The following is a 20,023-nucleotide window of genomic DNA, read 5'->3' as shown; positions in this document are numbered from 1 at the left end:
GGCTCTTATGGTGTTTTATACAAGCCTATTCAACCTTCTTTGCAAAATTAGGAGTTTTGCTTATTTAACCTTCAGCTGAATGTCTCTAAAGCTGGCATTATATCAGTGAAACTATCTCAGCATCACAAATCAGCCCAGACTGGCAAAATATTGTTTAAAAAAAATAAAAAAAAACACAAAATGTAATGCCGGCTGTGAGGAGTTCAGTATCTCTGCAGGTTTCTGGTATTCTTTATTGATCTTGTGTAGTTCATAGTGTTGTTATGTTTCCGCATTCCTTATTCTCTTATTCTGTTTCATACAATACATCGCAGCCATTAAGAATTGGTATGGTAGTCCAACGTGCCCTCTAAAATATGTTAGAGAATGATGCAACATATCGTTTCACTCATAAATAGTTAATCATGTCTAGAACCAACAGACTGATGCACAAATCTACAACTGAAGAGGTTTTGTCTAAGAGATGCATTCTGAGAGTTTCTTCTGTAGAGGAGGGTCTCCAAAAGAGAGCTTTTATTTATAGTTAATTATTTCTCTTTATTTCTATAATGCCACTTAATTTGGTTGACCCCATTTGTTTCTGTTTGTATAGGGATGGGACCTTTGGGAAGTTATGTGTTTGGGAATACTGTATTACTTTTTTTCTTTTGATTTACAGGTACTAACTTTATATTTCAAAATGAACAAAATGTGTTGCTGCTGAGTCCAATATGTCTAGATGCAATAAATTAGATTTGACTGGTTTTAACCCAAAGAAAAATATTCAGTATTCTTGTATCCATGTTTGTATTCATGGCAGTGTGCAGAGAGAATTCATGATGGTAAATATTTTACAGAAAATGTTTGTGAATAGATAACTATTTATATTTAAAATATAAAAACATTTATAAAATATTTATAAAAACAAAATCCATACAAATTAAAAAAAAAAAAAAATTATGACATGGACTCATGATCTCAGAACTTCTACAGTCCTGTGTATGGTCCTAATGAATAGAGTGAAGTAAATCATGCTCATTTTGTTGGGGACCTCTTGCAACTCATTTAACGACCCTTGAGGCACCTTGGACCTCACCTTGGGGACCAATAAATGACCTGCTATTCCCTCGCCAGGCGGACCCGTGACAGACAGGTGGCGCTGGTTCAACCTAGCCTTCACTAGGGAGGAACAGAAGTTTGTTCTGCGCTGTGTTTTTACGCAGGCGCAGATCACACTGTTTGTCCAGTTTCGTTGGTTGACTTTTACCTGGGAGGTAGACTAGTTTCGGTTCGCCGGTGGGAATAAGCAACAACAATCAACGGGTCCGGTTTAGAGGTGAGAAGACTTTCCTCCCCCCTCCCCGGCCCCGTGTGACTCCCACTGCGGAGCGTCGGACGGATTTCTGCGGGATTTTAGAGTCGGTGCGCAACAGCGAGAAAAGCAGGAGGCAGGTGCACGGGAGAGGACAGGACAGGAGAAGGAGGAGGGCGTGTTGTATTTCCGTGAGAGTGTCCTGTCGTTTACACCGGGCCGAATGACTGAAAATCAACTGGTTGGCGCCTCGGTGGTCAATCTGTGTTAGTTTCATTAGTATGCGGCTGAAGTCCCCCCGCTGCTGCCGACATCCAGCCTGAGGATTGATCGGCAGCCCTGAAGTCTCCTCCACGCCTGCTAAGTGACTCCTCGCCCCAGGGAGGACGAGGAGGAGGCAACGACGGCAGAAGCAGGATCCCGGTTTTATCGACTGTTGTGTGGAACAGTTTCCACGGACACAACACGGACCTCCTCACATTGTGGATCAAGAAGATGATGGGCTTTCTGCGCCGGACGTTTAGCCGCCGCTCTCGCAGCCGCTTCCAGACTAGAGAGAGGGACGAGCGGGACGGTAAAGGGGGAGGAGGAGCAGGAGGGGTGACCGGGAACCCCCTGCTGCTGGCCCATCAGCAGCAGGTCGTACACGTGCCCGCCGTCGTCAGCGGGGGAGCGTCGGTTCACATCCCGGCGGCGGGGACTGAGAGGACCGCCATCACCTGCCGCGTCCTGCTGCTGGACGGCTCGGATGTCAACGTGGATTTGCCTGTAAGTGCGCTCAAGGCTGTCCCGTGCGCTGTCACTGTGCAGCTCCGTGTGTTTACACTGGCCGGCAGAGTGTGTAAACAGAGCAACCTGTATGGCGCAGGAGGTGTAGCCTATGGGTGTAGCCTAGGTCATTGTGTGTGTGTGTGTGTGTGTGTGTGTGTGTGTGTGTGTGTGTGTGTGTGTGTGTGTGTGTGTGTGTGTGTGTGTTCAAAATATAAGGAAAAGGGAAACGTATAGGTTGAGCTGAATAATTACAACTTAATTTTATTATAGGCCTATCAAATTAAGGCTCACAAATTAGCCTAGTCGATTAGATGATTAGTGGATTGACTGAACAATTAATCAACAGCAATTCTGATTATTTAATAAGCCTAACTGCTTTTTAAACACTAATGTCAAAAACGCGAAAGTTTGGAAGACCATCTCTGAATCTGAGACAATTTTGTTTACCCTGTTTTGAAAATGTATTGGGCTTAACAATTACAGAGTAGTCAATAATGTAAATCGTTGTAATCAATTGCATCCTAAGTTAACATCCACCGATATGTGTCTATTTGAAGTTTGGCACAGATAAGTTACCAAAGTTTTACTGCCTTTACTATAGTTCTATCATAGTGGCCTATATGTGTGTGTCTCTTCCTGTACAATGAGAGGTGCAGTACCAGATGGTGTTATGATCAGCCAATTCATCACATTACTTCCCCATTTCTGACTGCTGGGAAATCTAAAACTAAGATAGAACTCAAGCTGCCCCCTACTGTTTGCTCTTCTACAGCATCTTCCTCTCACTTTCTTCTTCTTTTCTCTTTCTCTCAGTCTGTGTCTGTATCTGATCTTCCTCAAGCAATCTCCGCTCGCCCCCTGACTCCCCTCCTTGTGCCACCTCCCCCTTAATTTTCTTTTACACTCCCACTGTGGCCTGTTCCCTTGCTCATCATCTTACTCTTTCACACTGCTTCCTCATCCTCTTTTTCTGTCTGTTCTTCATCCATCTCCCTCTATTCCCTAACTCCCTGATCTGATTTACCACTGTTACACACACAGTTACAAGCGTGTGTATGAGGGTAGGTGGGATGATGTATGAGTGTGTGGGCATTCGTGCGTAAGTGGTAGCGCATAAGATGTTTTCATTTTGAAGGTTGCATGTGTCACAGAGGCTGCTGCATGCATGCGTCACCTCTGAAACGCTCGGACGGTGGGTTATCAGGGTAGCGCGTAATTATCTTACAGTCTAACAGGGAGATTACAGCAATGACACAAAGCCACAGCTTCTGCCGAGGTGTTACAGCTCTATCAACAAAATGACACAGGGCTTGTCAAACTGGCTGCTTAGTCACAGGTGTGTTGGAACAAGTTTATTCATGTCAGCTGAACAGAGCTGAAACTCGCCCATTGAAGCTTATTAGTTTGTCACTTGAGGCTAAATGCAGACAAAACACTGAGTAGAACTGGAACAGTAAAGTGTTCACTCCAGTGTGTGTGTGTGTGTGTGTGTGTGTGTGTGTGTGTCTGACATTGTTTTCACTGCATGTGCACCCATGTGATAGGGTCTATGATTTCAATCAACCTCTCTAAAACTAAATGCTGCAGAATGAGCAAGAGTGTGATTTCTTTTTTTCTGTCCCCAATCCTTTAATAATACCACTGATTTCCACACACATTCATACACCCACCAGGAAGTTTAGATTGGTTATCAGGATCCAAAGTACATAGCTGTCATCTTTCTACACACCCACTGTGTATTATATGGGTCAGACTATGGTTAGGGTGAGGCACATCTGTTCTTTAACTGTTCAGATGAAGTATGGGACAAAACATTGCCAGTTATGCTTAAGTACAATGACTTGTGTTCTTGGTTGTGTGTGCTATTGACAAAGGCCTGAATAAGGACTTACCTCAGGGGCTTGTCCTTCCCTCTCTGACCCATATACACAAACAGCCACTTTCACATCCACTTTAAGTCATTTTGCTACTGATATAGACAGCCCCGGCCTTTAATGCTTAAATTACTGGGAAATCCAGCAGCCACGTGAATAGTGAAACTCAAGTTTTAAGACAAGAAAATCAGGTTACTACAGCAAAAGGGATAAGAATAAATACACATGAAGCTCAGCAGAAAATATTTTCTCTTTGTTATTTTTTTGTAGAGTAAGTCCAAAGGCCAGGACCTTTTTGACCAGATCATGTATCACATAGACCTGGTCGAGACAGACTACTTTGGATTGCAGTACATGGACACAGAACAAGTCTCAGTGAGTAAAAAGCTCTTACTTCTCTCACAGTAGACCACAAGCTGATATAACCCCTTTTTCACATTCTTATTATTTTCTATCTTCTAGCACTGGCTGGATATGACCAAGCTTATAAAGAAACAGATTCGAGGTAAGTTCAACTCAGACTGTTTTTCTAATTAAGCCTACTTCTGTTGAACTACTTCTGTTACTTCAGGAAAATGTGCAGTGAGCTGTATGTGCATTGTGGAAGCAGGTAAATGGGGAGCAGGTGGCACATTATCCAATGTTGACATGGTGATTATTAGCATGTGCATTAGGAGCCATACCCTTGTTTGCTTTCCAGCTTGTATAAGAGGGATGAATGGTACAGATACAGAGACAGATGTTGTCCTACTTGATCGCCGGTCCTTCTGTAGTCCAAGAGCCGAAAAAGAGTATGATTGATGCTGAAGGGAAACGGGAAAGACATAATACAGTAGCTTTCAAAAAATGGGTAAAATAAATCATAAGAAGATTTGATTTGACAGACTTTTTAGATTGATTACTACTTCACACACACACACACGCACACTTTTTTTTTTTTTTACACTTTGCTCTCTTTTTACGTCTTTTAGACGGGCCTCCATACAGACTGTTCTTCAGAGTGAAATTTTACTCTTCAGAGCCAAATAACCTGCATGAGGAATTTACAAGGTAAAACGTTCTCTCTCTCTCACTCACTCACTCACTCACTCACTCACTCACTCACTCACTCACTCACTCACTCACACACACACACACACACACACAGGGTTTTCTCAAGAGCCCAGTGCAGAGGTCCAAAGGGGACTTGTGGCTAATTACTTTGCTGCTGTGGGCAGTTTTAAATCAAGGCCAAACAGACAGAGACTTGTTAAAACAAAGTATGTGTTAGAGATGAGGAAAAACCTGTGATACATCAACTAATTTAGTTTTTTTTTTTTTTTAAACCAGGTATCTGTTCGTGTTGCAGCTTCGACAAGATATTCTGTCTGGCAAGTAAGTTTCTTTGTTGCTGTTAATGCACACAAATTTAAAAATGACGTATAACACTCATAGAGACAGATACACATATACAGGTACCGACATTTTATCTATCCCAAGCATATGTTTAATAAAATATTTTTTTTACATTTATAGGAATAGTTTGACATTTTGGGAATTATGTCAGGGTAAACAGAAGAAGAAAAATGTAATGTTAAGGGGTTAACGATGAAAAATGTGCAACTTTAAATTCCACAAATAAGGCCCTCTGTGTCTGTAGGAAATGTTGACCTCATAATTGGAGTGTATTGGAGTATTGCTGGAAGGTACATATGCTTGAACTGCTGAGTAGAGTGAAAGGAAATAACCAAATTAGTGTAACACAATTTCTGAAAAGCCTTGTGTCCAAAAGAAACCAATCTCCCTGTGTATAAACACACTCACCTGTGGAAGAGTACACAGAGGTCACCTACATTAGAGTTTGGGGGACTTCTGTACAGTGGAGCCTGCTTTCTTACAAACAAACACAAACCTGCATGCACAAACACACACTCAGACAGCGTGTTACCCCTCTCCCTCCTCCTGACTCTATCTGGGCCACAGATCCCCAGAGTCCCTGAGCTCTATTATAAAGCTCAAGATCAGGAACAGCAGAGGGCTGCTTATTTTAGGAAAAGGGTTGTTGCTCTTCTTCTCCTTGAGACACACACACACACACACACACACACACACACACACACACACACACACACACAGGGTAGGACATTCAGAGGCTTTTATGTCTTTCCAAGACATAATAACCTGAACTCTCAGAATAAAATGCACCTACAATAAAACAGCTCATCACCAGTGTCTCTTTTCTCTGGTCAGATTGAAATGTCCGTATGATGTCTCAGTAGAGCTGGCGGCATATTGTTTACAAAGTAAGTAGCATTTTACATTGAGTTTTGACCTATCGGGAAGCATTCATTTCATTGTGATATGAAAAAAACACTTGCAATATTTAATCCACTTACATACTGTATGTGATTAGTTATTTATCTAATATAACAGCAGTTATGTGAGCAGGGACTGGTTTCTTTCTCAGTGATGCGTTCATGATCCTTGTCATCTGAATATCAAACCCAGAGGACAACCAATAAGATAAGATGGAAAAGTACTTTGTACTTTGATAAAAGTACAATATGAATTTGGGTGTTCCTCGCATTAAAAAGGTTTCCCTTTTGCAGCCTGACCTCACATCTCAAATGTCAAAGCTTCCTTTAAGGCAAGGAAAAAAGCTTAAGTGCTTTAAGTGTTTTTAAGTAAAATTAATGAAATACGCAGTCAAAGTTTTCTGTCATATACTGTGGAGCAACGTGAACATACAGGGATTGGCAGGATTAAAGACAGACTATGTTACAGGTGACAATTGCATAGTGTAACAAGTACCGCTGCTCTGCTACATCTGTATTTCTTATTGTTTTGGTTTATGTGTCTTTACATGGAATGTGTTTGTGTACATCTGTATCCAGGTGAGATGGGAGACTGTGATCCATTGGAGCACTCTCCTGTGCTGGTGTCTGAGTTTCGTTTCACTCCCAAACAGAGCGAGGCCATGGAGGCGGACATCTTCAGCAGGTGGTTGGACCTCAGGTGAGTTTGAAGTGTCAGACTTGTTGAAAAAATTCAGGACATGCAAACATTTCCACACATGCATCTGCACTAGTTGCCACAAAACGTTTGCTGTGTCAAAGCAACTTATTGGAGGGCATCCAGTGAGCTGAGCAGGTTTATCTCCTCATCGGATGAAACAACTGGGGCAAAAAAAGCTGAGCACTGAGCAAGAAAGGAAGTCCTTCTGCTGCTGCCTTTCAGCGCCAGCGTTTCTGAATTTCACTCTCCCTCGGTCCTCCCCTCCTGCGCCTCAGCCTCGTTCTAACTGGTTTGTATGAGGGATTAAGGGATTAATCCCTGGAGGGTCCTGATTGATTCTGGGCAGTATTTAACCCAGACCACGGTCTGATTGCTCCCATCTCGGATTAGATTACATACACAATATGCTGTGCTTCACCGAGCCGACTGAGCCACACAAGGGTGAACCCACACGGAGTTCACAGTCATTCTTCCACACAACACCAAGACTGAGTCTGGGAGGCAGACGGAGGGTTACTCACAGAGTCTTTCCCTCAGACCTAACACCAATTACCAGTAGAGATCATGCAGCAAGTGGTGTTATTGATAGATGTTTTTTTCAGTATCAGGTGTGAGGTGACGGACAAAGTGATATTTTTACTGTGAAAACACAACATGGTGTCTTGTTTTAAATCCTCAGGGGAAAGAGTCCGTCTCAAGCAGAAATTTCTTTTCTCAACAAATGCAAGTGGCTGGAACTTTATGGAGTAGATATGCACTTTGTCAAGGTATGTGACTGTATTTTACTATTACACGTGTCACTACATTACAGGTGTTTTTGACAACTAAAGGTGTGTGTGTTGTGTCTTCAGGGCAGAGATGGGGGAGAATATGCACTAGGTCTCACTCCGACTGGCATTTTAGTATTTGAAGGCCCCAACAAAATTGGCCTCTTCTTTTGGTAAGTAAACGTCTCCAAAGGTGGGACTTATGGACAACAATATTTTGTCCACTTTCAAAAAGATTTATTTATGTTTATCTCTTATAAGTTTGATGAGCAGTATATATCAGAATTTCTTTTATTAAAGCATTTGAAAATACTGTCACAGTAATGCAACATTATTTCTGGCTCCTGACTTCCAGGTACAATGCAGTAGTATTTGTTTAAATCAATAAGTGAAATATTTATCTGTAAGTCGGCACATAAACATAGCCATATATTTTCTTCTGTGTGATTGAAAAATGCCTACTGTATATAAATTTACTTAATGTTGGTGTTGTATTGGAAGACCTGTTGAAGGTGGACATGGTGGGGGTTTTCAAAATGTTTGGCAACCACTGCTTTAATCATCTTAACCTGCTTAAATAACACTCAGACCTGAGCTACTAATGTAGAGTCTTTGGTTTTGTTGTCCACGTGTGTGTCTTTGTGCGTTATCCAGGCCCAAAATCACTCGGCTTGACTTTAAAAAGAGTAGACTCACGCTGGTCGTGGTGGAGGACGACGAGCAGGTTTGTATCTTGGTCACAAACACATACCCTGCATGCAAACAAGCATAGCCACACACACACACACGGCGGCTAACAGTATTTGTTTGTTTTCTGGTCGTGCAGGGTCGGGAGCAGGAGCACACATTTATGTTCCAGCTGGCCTGCTCGAAGACCTGTAAACACCTGTGGAAGTGCGCCGTGGAGAACCACGCCTTCTTCCGGCTACGCCAACCGACCACGGCCAAGGCCAGCCGCAGCGACTTCACACGACTCGGGTCGCGCTTCAGATTCAGGTAGACTCACCTGCTCTTCATTTTCATAAAGTGTATTATTGACTGCTAAAAATGCACCGAAGAAGGATAATACAAGTACACTCAGGTAGTTAGGGCTAGCACTTGTGCCAGCAAATAAGGGAATAGTGTGTCACATAAAACAGAGCCTTTGTATTCATGGTTACAGTGTATCTATGGTTACATGGTCCTGTTCCTATGGCAACTGAGATATTCCCTTCATATTGTTTGTTTTCTTCTGACTATTATCAGAGATGGTCAAAGCTAATCTTACACTTGAAGACTTCCTGTCATTTGTTGGAGCAACTGATCAAAACATTGTAAAGTCTGTTTTATATTGGAGTCAATGAATTAAAAACTCAAGTTACAGGTGGTGGAAGTAAGACAGGAATACCTGTACAGTGTTATATAATCCTTATAATAACTTATTTGGAGCTTTTTGTTATTAGTCAGTTTATGGGTAATTTCATGATAGAAATGAATGAGCAATTGAGAAATTAGGAACATATTTTGAGAGCAACAAAGTAAGAAATGTCACAGAATAACAGAAATATTATGCAAAATCATGTGAATTCCTTCAAATGAATTACTCCAATGCTGGTTTTGTGTTAATATCCTACTTTAGTTTTTATTTTGATACATTTTATATATTTTTACTTCACCTGTGCTTTCTTATTAAACCTTTCAAACTTAGAGGAATTGCTTAAATACGATGCCTTTTAAACAATTGTAGGAGCAGTTTTCCTGATAGTGGTACAATAACAATTGTTTTTTTTATCCTTAAAGTAAGATTGAATGAATTCTAAACAAATAAACGGAAGTCGGGCTGCAGTGTGGTCGCTGTATAGGAACAACTTTTCTATTATGTGTTTGTCTCAGTGGTAAGACAGAGTATCAGGCCACTCACGGAGGCAGACTGAGGCGAGCTAGCACATTTGAGAGAAGGCCGAGCAAGAGATACCCCTCCCGCACACAGTCACTGGGCAAAGGTGAGTCTTATCAGCACATGCAAACGTTGAAGACTAACAGGACCTGGTTAGTCCTGTACGTGCCTGCACGTGTTATCATAAAGGTCGTAACATTGTCAGCCCTTCCAAAGGCCTTTCTCTAAAAATGTCTAAAATGAAATGTTAATTCAACAAGTAAACTTAAAACAACTATATGCTCCTTATTCTTAAGACAGGTTGTTACAATTAAGTGTCTCCTTTCTTCTTTGTCAAAAACACCTGCAGTACTCCTCCATACTTCCCATTCTCTGTGAGCGACAGTATCTTTACAAGCCTCTAATCTATCATAGACACGATCTGCTGCAGAGTGCGAATTAGATTTGGAATATTCATTCAGCCTTGCAATACAAAAACAAGTGTTGGTAACAGCTGAGCATCAAAGTAACAACATGTATGCAAAGAGTCTGGACTGAAAAACATACACGTTGAATGAAAGTTCAGATAAATAAAGATAAAGTGACAAGCAGTCATATTTCCTGCTGCTCTATACTTCTCTAACTTACATCATGTCTCTCTCTCTGTCAGCTGCCATTTCTCCAGCCAAGCCATTACATATCAGGTAAAATAAACAACCACAAATCTACATGATACACACATGCACAATCATATTACTGTACTTAAGGGCAAAACATTTATTAAATTCTATCCTTATTCTCTAATCTTAACCTTAATCAACAGTCTGTATAATTTTAACACTAACACTATAAATGGCCCTTTTGTAAAAAAAAAAAAGTAAAGGTAAAATGGTCACTTTGTAGGTTTTTCCACACCTTTTGAGGATAAGATGCTTGTCCAAAACACTAAAACAAACACACAAAGAAATTATTGATTAATTAAATTAAAGTATTCAGTTTGTCTGTTAATGTTCTATTAGTGATTATTGTCTTTATTTTCCAGCTCTCACACCAGCCCTGATCCTAGCCTACATCCAGTAAGTGACTTCAGATAACCTACTGCTACAGTATATACACACACACACACACACACACACACACACACACACAAAGGCAGCAGCCACTGATCTGGCTTCGCTCTAGTGACAACATTTAATTCAGAGTATCTTCAATCCTTCTCCTCTCCAGTACCAGCACAACATTCCTATTGGCCACGAGCCCTGGCACCAGCCCCACCCGGCTCTCACGCCTCCAGTTTACCTGCAGCCCTCCGGACACACACCATCACACAGGTAAGACAACCAACCGCAGAGGGCACAGAGAGCAGCTGGCTTTAGAGATACTTCAGGATGTTGTTGTTGATGATGCAAGTCAGTCTGAACGGCCCTTAATCAGAAATAAAAAGGAGGGCAAGTTTCTATTTTTAGACAAAGTCACTCATCTCACGTTCCACATTATCTGTTTATCATCACACTTCATGTCATTCATAAACCTCACGTGTATTTGTGTGTGTGTTTTGTGTGTGTGTGTGTGTTTTGGGTGGGTGTGTTGTGGTGTTGTGTTGTGTGTGTGATCCTCCATCCCCTGTCACGTTCAGGCCTTCTGTCGAATCTCCGAGTCCCGTGTTCAGTCATCCTACCATCCCTGAGCGAACCAGCGGCACCTTCCCAGGATCCATCAGTGTGGTTTACAGGGATAAGGTCATGACCGCACTTTGACCTTGGTTTGAACAGAGAATCTGTTTCCAACACAGACTCTTAACACTGACAATTACACAGACTGGTGTCCCAAAAATAAGCTTTTTTAATAGACTCAATGGAAAAAAAGTTGTCTCCATTCTCCTCATCACCTCGGTCATCATCCATTAATCACATCTCCTTATGTGTTTCACTGTACACTTTCATTAAAAATCCCAAAAATGCTCTGAAGGAAAGACTTAAGGTGAAAGGGACAGGTGTTCTGAAACAACAGAAAGTTAGTTATTTTAGTTTACCATACAGTTAATAGTTGCATCAACAGCAGTGGCTGTGACACACGGCTGATGAAGGCAATTAAGACACTTTAAAAACTGATCACCCTTTGTAAAGGATTGCTGCAATATGGGTAAAAAAATATAACTCAGTTAAATCTTAACAAACAGAAATGATATGATATATGAGATATGATATCTTGGATTCAGTATGACGTACACTTTTCAATGATATCAGTATCTCAGCAAAACGTCCATATATCCACCTTAAGCTCATAGAAAAAAGATGCACCTCATAACTTAAGAAATTGCCCGAGAATCATCACGTTTTTAAGTTTTCTTTAGTGTCAAAGTAATACAGTGATGTCTGTATATCCATGGGTACATTTTAAACAGGAGCTGCTGACAGTTAATTCAGTATACGTTTAATGGTGCCAGTTTGCCAAAATGTTAACAAATTGTAGATAACTTACTGACTCCAAAATGAGAGCATGATTATCCTTCCAAAGTCAGAGAAATACTAACAACGAAAGTGACAAAAGCCATTGATACAGAATGTCTCCAAATGTCTCATTAACATTGTTCTTATATTCCTCAAGCACAACACTTTCCTCTACCCAATCATAAACAGACTAATATATATCACGAGAACACAAATAAAATAAAGATAGGACTAGGTTCAATAGCTTTGTGCCTGGCTTTGTTTGTGGACATTTTTATGTAGTCATGGTTGGTGTTTAAATTCGTCAATATGTGAACTGCAAGATCATAACTCTGCCTTGAAGATTGAATTTATCCTTACGCCTTAGCAATCGTATGACAGCTAATTTATCCAACGCACTTTGATTTGAGTGAGATAAAGTGAATGAGGTCATTTTCAACAGGTGGAAGGGTCGAGTTAAGCACATACTGTATGCTGGTTTAGGGATTAAGCTGCTTGAATGTATAGTTATAGGTCAGTGTGAAACAGAAACATTGACTAGGATCCTGCATGTGGTGCTTTCAAAGAGAGACGTTTTTGAATAAACTTTACATTGTTGCAGCAGGTTATGGATTTGCTGAATCAACTGTTTAAAGTATGGCCAATGTTTTGCTGTTATAGTGCGTTGACTTTTTTTCTGTAATGTTAACCCAAATCACGTGATGCCTTTATGTCCCCATATTGCTTTTCAAATAAACAAATGTTTATAATTACAAAAATGCCAAAATGTCTGTCCTTTATTGTTTTATAACTTAAGCCCATTGTACCAGTCACATGCATTATTTGTCCATATCTATAGTGGTATTTGTTGATGAATATTATTTAAAATCTTAAGTCATGGAATGATTACAAGTTAGATAAGAGAATAGTGATTTATTTAAAATATTACAGTTTGAAGATATGAAAAAAAAAAAAATTTGTTTTGATTGCATGTGTCATCTTTAGTTTCCCTCTAAGTGGTCCTGCTTCAGACCATCAGTTCAGCGTCGAAGAGAATGAGACTTCGTATTCTGGCAAGATCCACCACCATCACCGTCGCCACACACACAGCCAGGACACACTCTGCCACACACACAACAAGAACAGTGAGTACTCTCAGCCTAAGGGAGAGCTGTCCAATCTGTGATATGTCTAGACTGTACACTGATGCTCTTTTCATGCTTTTCATGTATGTTGGGCTGCATCCTGTGTTTTTTGTTTACAGTCCGCTCATCCGAATCACACAAACCATACTTTTCCCCCTTGAGGATAGATTTTGTACTACAAAAGGCTGTAACTTTAGAAGATACCCACTTACTTTATATAAATCATACTGCTAAAGCCTCCAATTAGCTTAAGATAAACATTGGAATACATTTTTGCACAGAGGTATTCAAATATTTTTTTTATTTATCCTCAGTAAATAAATTACAATTTACAATTTACACTCTGTCAGAAATCACTACAAGTGGGCCTGAAATACACATTCGTGCTCAATTGAGAGAGATGTCAGAGTGAGTGGGCTGCTCAAGAGCACCCTGGCAGGAGGCAATTGGTATCTCTTCAGCTACCAATCCACACTTGAACCAGCTGGAAAATAGGTTTTCGTGATTTGGGTGAACTGCTCCTTTTAAAAACATTTTCTTGTGTTTGTTTTACTTTCTTTCTTTCTTTCTTTCTTTCTTTCTTTCTTTCTTTCTTTCTTTCTTTCTTTCTTTACAATTTATTGTGTTATATATAACACATGTAGCCCATAGTGTGTTTTTGATTAAACTTTGTTTGCATTAGAGCGCCGAGCACCTCACAGCCCTGCAGATGAGTTGGACCTCTCTCAGTCTCTGCTCAAAGCTCTGGAATCAGACAGGGATTCCCCCCCCTGGCCATCACTGCATGTCAACATGGACAACAAGGTCAGACACATTTCCCACACACTGTTGTCCCATTCTGCTTACAATTAGAACTAACGTTTGTTCACATCTTTCCCTGTTCCTCTGCCAGGGAGAGGAGAAGCAGCTGACTGAAAAGTCTCTGCACCCTCCTGCCTCCCCAGCGATGCTCCCGGATCATCTTAAGTGTAACATCCTTAAGGCCCAGATGGAAGCGGCCTTCAGGGTGAGCATCAAAGCAGATTCCACCTAACCATCTAAGCCTTGTGTACTGTGCAGTGTAACTAACAGTAGTGTCCTCTTCTCTTCCACAATCAAGAAGGAAGCTCCAACAACGCCCAGAGGGAAGAACTCAACTGAGACCCTCAATGACAGGCCGGTGCCCTCATCCTATCTTTACATGCTCACATGTGTTTCTGCAAATATGGATTTAAGACTAACTCCACATGATGATGAATCTGGTCCTCAGGTATCAGAGCTCGTCCCAAGACTCTGCTGCATCCAGTCTAACTGCAGACAAGACACCCCATCGACAAGACCGCAACCCAACGCCGGAGAGACTGCAGCCCAAAGCCGACACGAGCACCAACCGCAGAAAACGACTGGTCAGACAGTTCAGCTTGTGAGTACACATCTTTTCCTAGCCAGCACTTGAGCTTTCACAAAGTATATGTATTCAGATCAACCTTTATTTATCGCTCATACAGTAACCATGAAGATGAAGATAATCTCCCAGAAGCGCTTGCAGCCATCTCCTCCCAGAGTATAGCAAAGTCAGGATCTACCAGCTCATTGGACAAACAGATACAGCCGTCCATATACCCACAGGTAACACACACACACACACACACACACACACACACACACACACATATATATATATATATATATATATATATATATATATATATATATATATACACTCACCGGCCACTTTATTAGGTACACCTGTCCAACTGCTCGTTAACACTTAATTTCTAAGCAGCCAATCACATGGCGGCCACTCAGTGCATTTAGGCATGTAGACATGGTCAAGAGAATCTCCTGCAGTTCAAACCGAGCATCAGTATGGGGAAGAAAGGTGATTTGAGTGACTTTGAACGTGGCATGATTGTTGGTGCCAGAAGGGCTGGTCTGAGTATTTCAGAAACTGCTAATCTACTGGGATTTCACGCACAACCATCTCTAGGGTTTACAGAGAATGGTCCGAAAAAGAAAAAACATCCAGTGAGCGGCAGTTCTGTGGGCGGAAATGCCTGTTGATGCCAGAGGTCAGAGGAGAATGGCCAGACTGGTTCGAGCTGATAGAAGGGCAACAGTGACTCAAATAACCACCCGTTACAACCAAGGTGGGCAGAAGAGCATCTCTGAACGCACAGTACGTCGAACTTTGAGGCAGATGGGCTACAGCAGCAGAAGACCACATCGGGTGCCACTCCTTTCAGATAAGAACAGGAAACTGAGACTACAATTTGCACAAGCTCATCGAAATTGGACAATAGAAGATTGGAAAAACGTTGCCTGGTCTGATGAGTCTCGATTTCTGCTGCAACAGTCGGATGGTAGGGTCAGAATTTGGCGTCTACAACATGAAAGCATGGATCCATCCTGCCTTGTATCAACGGTTCAGGCTGGTGGTGGTGGTGTCATGGTTTGGGGAATATTTTCTTGGCACTCTTTGGGCCCCTTGGTACCAATTGAGCATCGTTGCAACGCCACAGCCTACCTGAGTATTGTTGCTGACCATGTCCATCCCTTTATGACCATAATGTACCCAACTTCTGATGGCTACTTTCAGCAGGATAATGCGCCATGTCATAAAGCTGGAATCATCACAGACTGGTTTCTTGAACATGACAATGAGTTGGCTGTACTCAAATGGCCTCCACAGTCACCAGATCTCAATCCAATAGAGCATCTTTGGGATGTGGTGGAACGGGAGATTCGCATCAAGGATGTGCAGCCGACAAATCTGCGGCAACTGTGTGATGCCATCATGTCAATATGGACCAAACTCCCTGAGGAATGCTTCCAGCACCTTGTTGAATCTATGCCACGAAGAATTGAGGCAGTTCTGAAGGCAAAAGGGGGTCCAACCCGTTACTAGCATGGGGTACCTAATAAAGTGGCCGGTGAGTGTATATATATATATATATATATATATATATATATAATATATATATACTGCTAATTTAGAGAAGGTCATCTATGCTTTTATCTCCTCCAGACTTGACTTTTGCAATGCTCTGCATTCTGACAATAGCAAGACAAACATTCAAAGTGTGTGAACATTGATGTGTATTCCAGGTGGATAATATGCCAGCACTGGAGCTGGGTAGTCCGTACTTTCCCTCTCCTTCGCCTTCTCCCAATCGCTCCCCTTCTTACTACCATAGCTCCATTCCTCGCCTGGCCCCTTACCTTGCTTCCCATAACAACAGGTAACACACCTCGAGTCTCCATGTTTTCTGGGACACATTTGTGTTTGCTAAAACCTTCCTCCTTTACGTTACAAGCATGCTTGTTATGATTCCCCGCAGCCCCACATGACATACCTATTAGGGTCTTATGTTATGTCTGACCAAGAGTCCAAATCCTAAAAATAGTCAGTTAACAAATCATTAAATCTTTACATTTTAGAAGCTAGAACATGGAAATATTTGACAATTCTGTTTTTAAAAATTGACTAAAACAATGAATCAATCAAATCCAAATATTAAATTATCGAAATAATTTCCATTACATTTTTTCTCCCATTGGTTATGTTTGTATCTACTCTGTCACTGTTCAATAAAGGAAAAATGCCAGAATATATATAATAATGTATTTAATTTAAAAAACATTTTTTTAACTAGCTCATTAGTTCAAATGGACAAGAAAGCTAAGAAGAAGCATATTTTGATTGTATTCCCTATACTAAAATTGCCCAAACATAAAGTGCAGTATTCCTAAATAACTGTTTATTTAAGGTTTTATTCAAGGTCTGTGACAATGAATAAAAACCAGCCTATAGGCAAGCCAAGTATGGTTTAACAACTTCTTCATCACTATGTCTGTAGTTAAAGGCAGAGCCTTTCTAATGCAGAGTAGTCTTACCTTGTTAATGTTGTTTGTACTGTCTTTATTATCATAAAAATATTTGTATGCTTTCCTTTTGGCCATGTGTTTTGTGAAAAGGGGATTTTAATCTCAATGAGACTTTTATCTGGTTACATAGAGGAAAACGAAATGAAAAACTTTATATCTTGAAATCTTTCTGTGTTTGTAGTGGAGAGGAAATGAGGTTGGACAGAGAGAAGATACTAAGAGCCCTCCTGATGACGGAGCTCTGAGACCTTGACCCTTGACCCCTGTGACAAAGTGGGAACTGAGTACCCAAGGTTTTTGGCTGCAATCAACATTTATATATTTACATTAATACATTCAGCAGTTATAAATATATATTTGCATAAAGGAAATTGTTATATTTGCTTAATTGTTATTTTAGGGGGACATTATATTCAAACTGAAACTGTCAAAACACACACGCACGCACGCACACACACACACACACACCACACACACACCACACACACACACACACACACACACACACACACACACAACACACACACACACACACACACACACACACACACACACACTACAGACAAGCTACTGATGTGACTGGTGCTGCCTGCATGATAAATATGTTACATAATGAAATATTTATCTGATTTGCTTTGAGGTTATGTTTACCTTTCATGTCCAACACATATACACTGTGTCCCTCCATGTTGATGCCTAAACTGAATTTCAGACAGTGACTGTTGAAGCTTTGATATGTACATGTCAATTCATTTTCAAGTTATTTTTTTCAAAATGTGAATAGACAATTAATATGCTGGATAACAGAGCAAGCAATTGTATGTATGTATATATATATATATATATATATATATATATATATATATATATATATATATATATATATATCCATTTAAAAATGGTAAAACATTTGCTGCATTTGACTTTTAAGAAACTCTCTGCACAGAGTGGATTTTAAAGTGAATTTAATCCTGTTGTAGATGATGTTGAGACTGGATTGTACTGACTGTGGCACTGCAGTCTACCCACTAGAAGGAGACAAATTGATCCTTTGTTACAGGTTGTCCTGAGGAACAAATCGTGGATCGGTTAGCTATTTTTTTACAGTGCCGTTTTTCTCACAGGTCAAAATGCAAAACAGATCTCAGAAGTCATTATCTATTGTAGCATAACCCTGCGGATCAACAACTTTATTTCAGCCCGTTTTTGTCCCAACTACATCTGAGGCGACTGATTATCTGCTGCTGTATTATATATGTTGATTGTGTTATTCCTGCCCATGGTTGGATCTTAATAAAGGCCACATCATCAGTTTGACAACTCTGTAGCAGCATCTTTGGTTTCTGCACTGACATGGGAATGTGGATCAGCCTCACCCTGCGTGCCTGTGCGGTGTGTTTGCAGGCCTCACCCTCCCTGTGAAGGAATGTTGTTATAAAGGATATTGCTCATTTATCTGCCTCTACACACCTATCAAGTACAATACAGTGAGTCAGCCTGCAATTTTACCTCTATTCTGTCCCTCAGAGAACCTCAGTTAGATAATCTTCAAGGCAAGGTGCAGCGCAGAAGCTCTGGTATGAATTGAGGAATGTGGTGCAAATGTATCTGCCAGAGATATTGTGGACCTGGACACAATTATGTGGGTCAGCCAATGAACAAGACATTCAAAGCATAGCCAATGATATCCTGCTTTATATAATGTTTGACCCTCCTCTGGGATATTACTTCTGTATTTGCTTTGGACTTGAAACATCCTCCTCTCTAATTTTTTCCCTCAACCCTAATTTAAAAATGTTAACATTTTTACATAGCCCTAATTGCCAATTAGGAGTGAAATAAGCAATTGCCAGAATTATGGTAAACATAACATATGGTGTATAATGCTTATAGAGCTCTTAATAGCCTGACAAGCCAGACCCACATCAAGATGTTGGCTGCAAATTACATTTGCAGCCACTAGGGTGCATCAATATTTCTAGGCTAGGCTTTTAAACCAAGAGCCAGTAAATTAACATTTATTAACATTGACACTGAATAAGTGAACGGAACTCAGGTGGCAGCTTTGGGGCTGCTGAGGGACTTCAGAACTAATATTCTGAAGCTAAAAAGCGATGTTTTTGTATTTTGATGCAACTGTCTTGTATCTTTTTCACAGTAAATCATGCAAGAAAATTATTAAATTACTTTAAAATCTGGGGAAACTGAAGAATTAAAGACCCTCCACTGCTCCCCTGAAAAAAATAAATCCGCAAAAAAAAGAAGAAAAAAAACATAATCCTCTTTATGTTAATTTTCAAACAGTCCCTACTGTCCTTTGGATTATACTTAATCATAGATATGATTACTAAAAAAAAAGAAAGATATGATTACTTTCTTTCACTTTCAATGTATTTTTAAACTAGAACATTTAAACTCAGTCAGGATTTGCACCTGACATGCACCTTTACTTTTCAAATTATAAAATAATAATAACTTAGAAATTAGACATTTGGCCCACTAAGCTGCCAATGAGGTGATAAAAGTCAGAGAACAAAAAGTATTTTGGGCTTTGTTGCATAGATACTAATGGTACTGCTATTCTGTGTTTTTGGCAGTGGTTGTGAGTTTGAGAATGAGTGTTTAAAAGGGATCAAGTTGGGTGGGGTGCACAAGATTATATTACACAATGACAAATCCGCCCTGAGGGGGTCTGACATGGTTTTGTATGCCTTCCTTCTCTATTCCCCCTTCTTGCACTCTCCATTCTTCACTTTTCCACCCTGTAAAAAAAGGCCCATCCTCTGGGATAATGTGTTTGGTGTGTCTGAGTGACAATAGTTCCCTTGCCATAGCATGTGTTTGTGTATGTGGGAAACACAGAGGTATAACTAAGGACAGTGAGGGAGTTCCCACAGTTATGCCTCCAGCCACATTCTGTCATCAGACAATCCTCCTGTGTGTTTTTGCTCCCGCATTTCACAAACCCTCCCAAAGTACAGAGAGCCAAAATGTACAATAAGTACAGAGCAAAGTGGAGTAAAGACAAAT

At 40.6% G+C, this 20,023-nt stretch overlaps 1 protein-coding gene across 3 annotated transcripts; it reads left to right on the top strand.

The window, feature by feature from the left end:
• Positions 1–1,162: 1,162 nt before the first annotated feature.
• On the top strand, positions 1,163–18,313 carry epb41l4b (erythrocyte membrane protein band 4.1 like 4B). Of its 3 annotated transcripts, none has more exons than XM_032519476.1 (23): positions 1,163–2,059; positions 4,207–4,311; positions 4,399–4,441; positions 4,908–4,986; positions 5,266–5,310; positions 6,166–6,218; positions 6,810–6,930; positions 7,610–7,697; positions 7,782–7,870; positions 8,352–8,421; positions 8,524–8,693; positions 9,570–9,679; positions 10,223–10,256; positions 10,595–10,628; positions 10,780–10,883; positions 12,987–13,126; positions 13,809–13,930; positions 14,019–14,132; positions 14,229–14,281; positions 14,376–14,528; positions 14,614–14,734; positions 16,214–16,347; positions 17,175–18,313. In XM_032519476.1, the coding sequence occupies exons 1-23, from the start codon at positions 1,787–1,789 to the stop codon at positions 17,236–17,238; spliced, it is 2,319 nt and encodes a 772-aa protein (XP_032375367.1). In that variant the 5' UTR covers positions 1,163–1,786; the 3' UTR covers positions 17,239–18,313. The 3 variants fall into 3 exon arrangements, with proteins under 3 accessions (XP_032375367.1, XP_032375366.1, XP_032375368.1); XM_032519475.1 differs by having other exon boundaries at positions 14,226–14,281; XM_032519477.1 differs by lacking the exon at positions 16,214–16,347 and having other exon boundaries at positions 14,226–14,281.
• The last annotated feature ends 1,710 nt before the right edge of the window (positions 18,314–20,023 follow it).

This window comes from Etheostoma spectabile, chromosome 6, assembly GCF_008692095.1.
Source record: "Etheostoma spectabile isolate EspeVRDwgs_2016 chromosome 6, UIUC_Espe_1.0, whole genome shotgun sequence".
Lineage (NCBI taxonomy): Eukaryota > Metazoa > Chordata > Actinopteri > Perciformes > Percidae > Etheostoma > Etheostoma spectabile.
The sequence above is the reverse complement of the archived record's forward strand: the minus strand, read 5'-3'. Positions and strand labels throughout refer to the sequence as shown.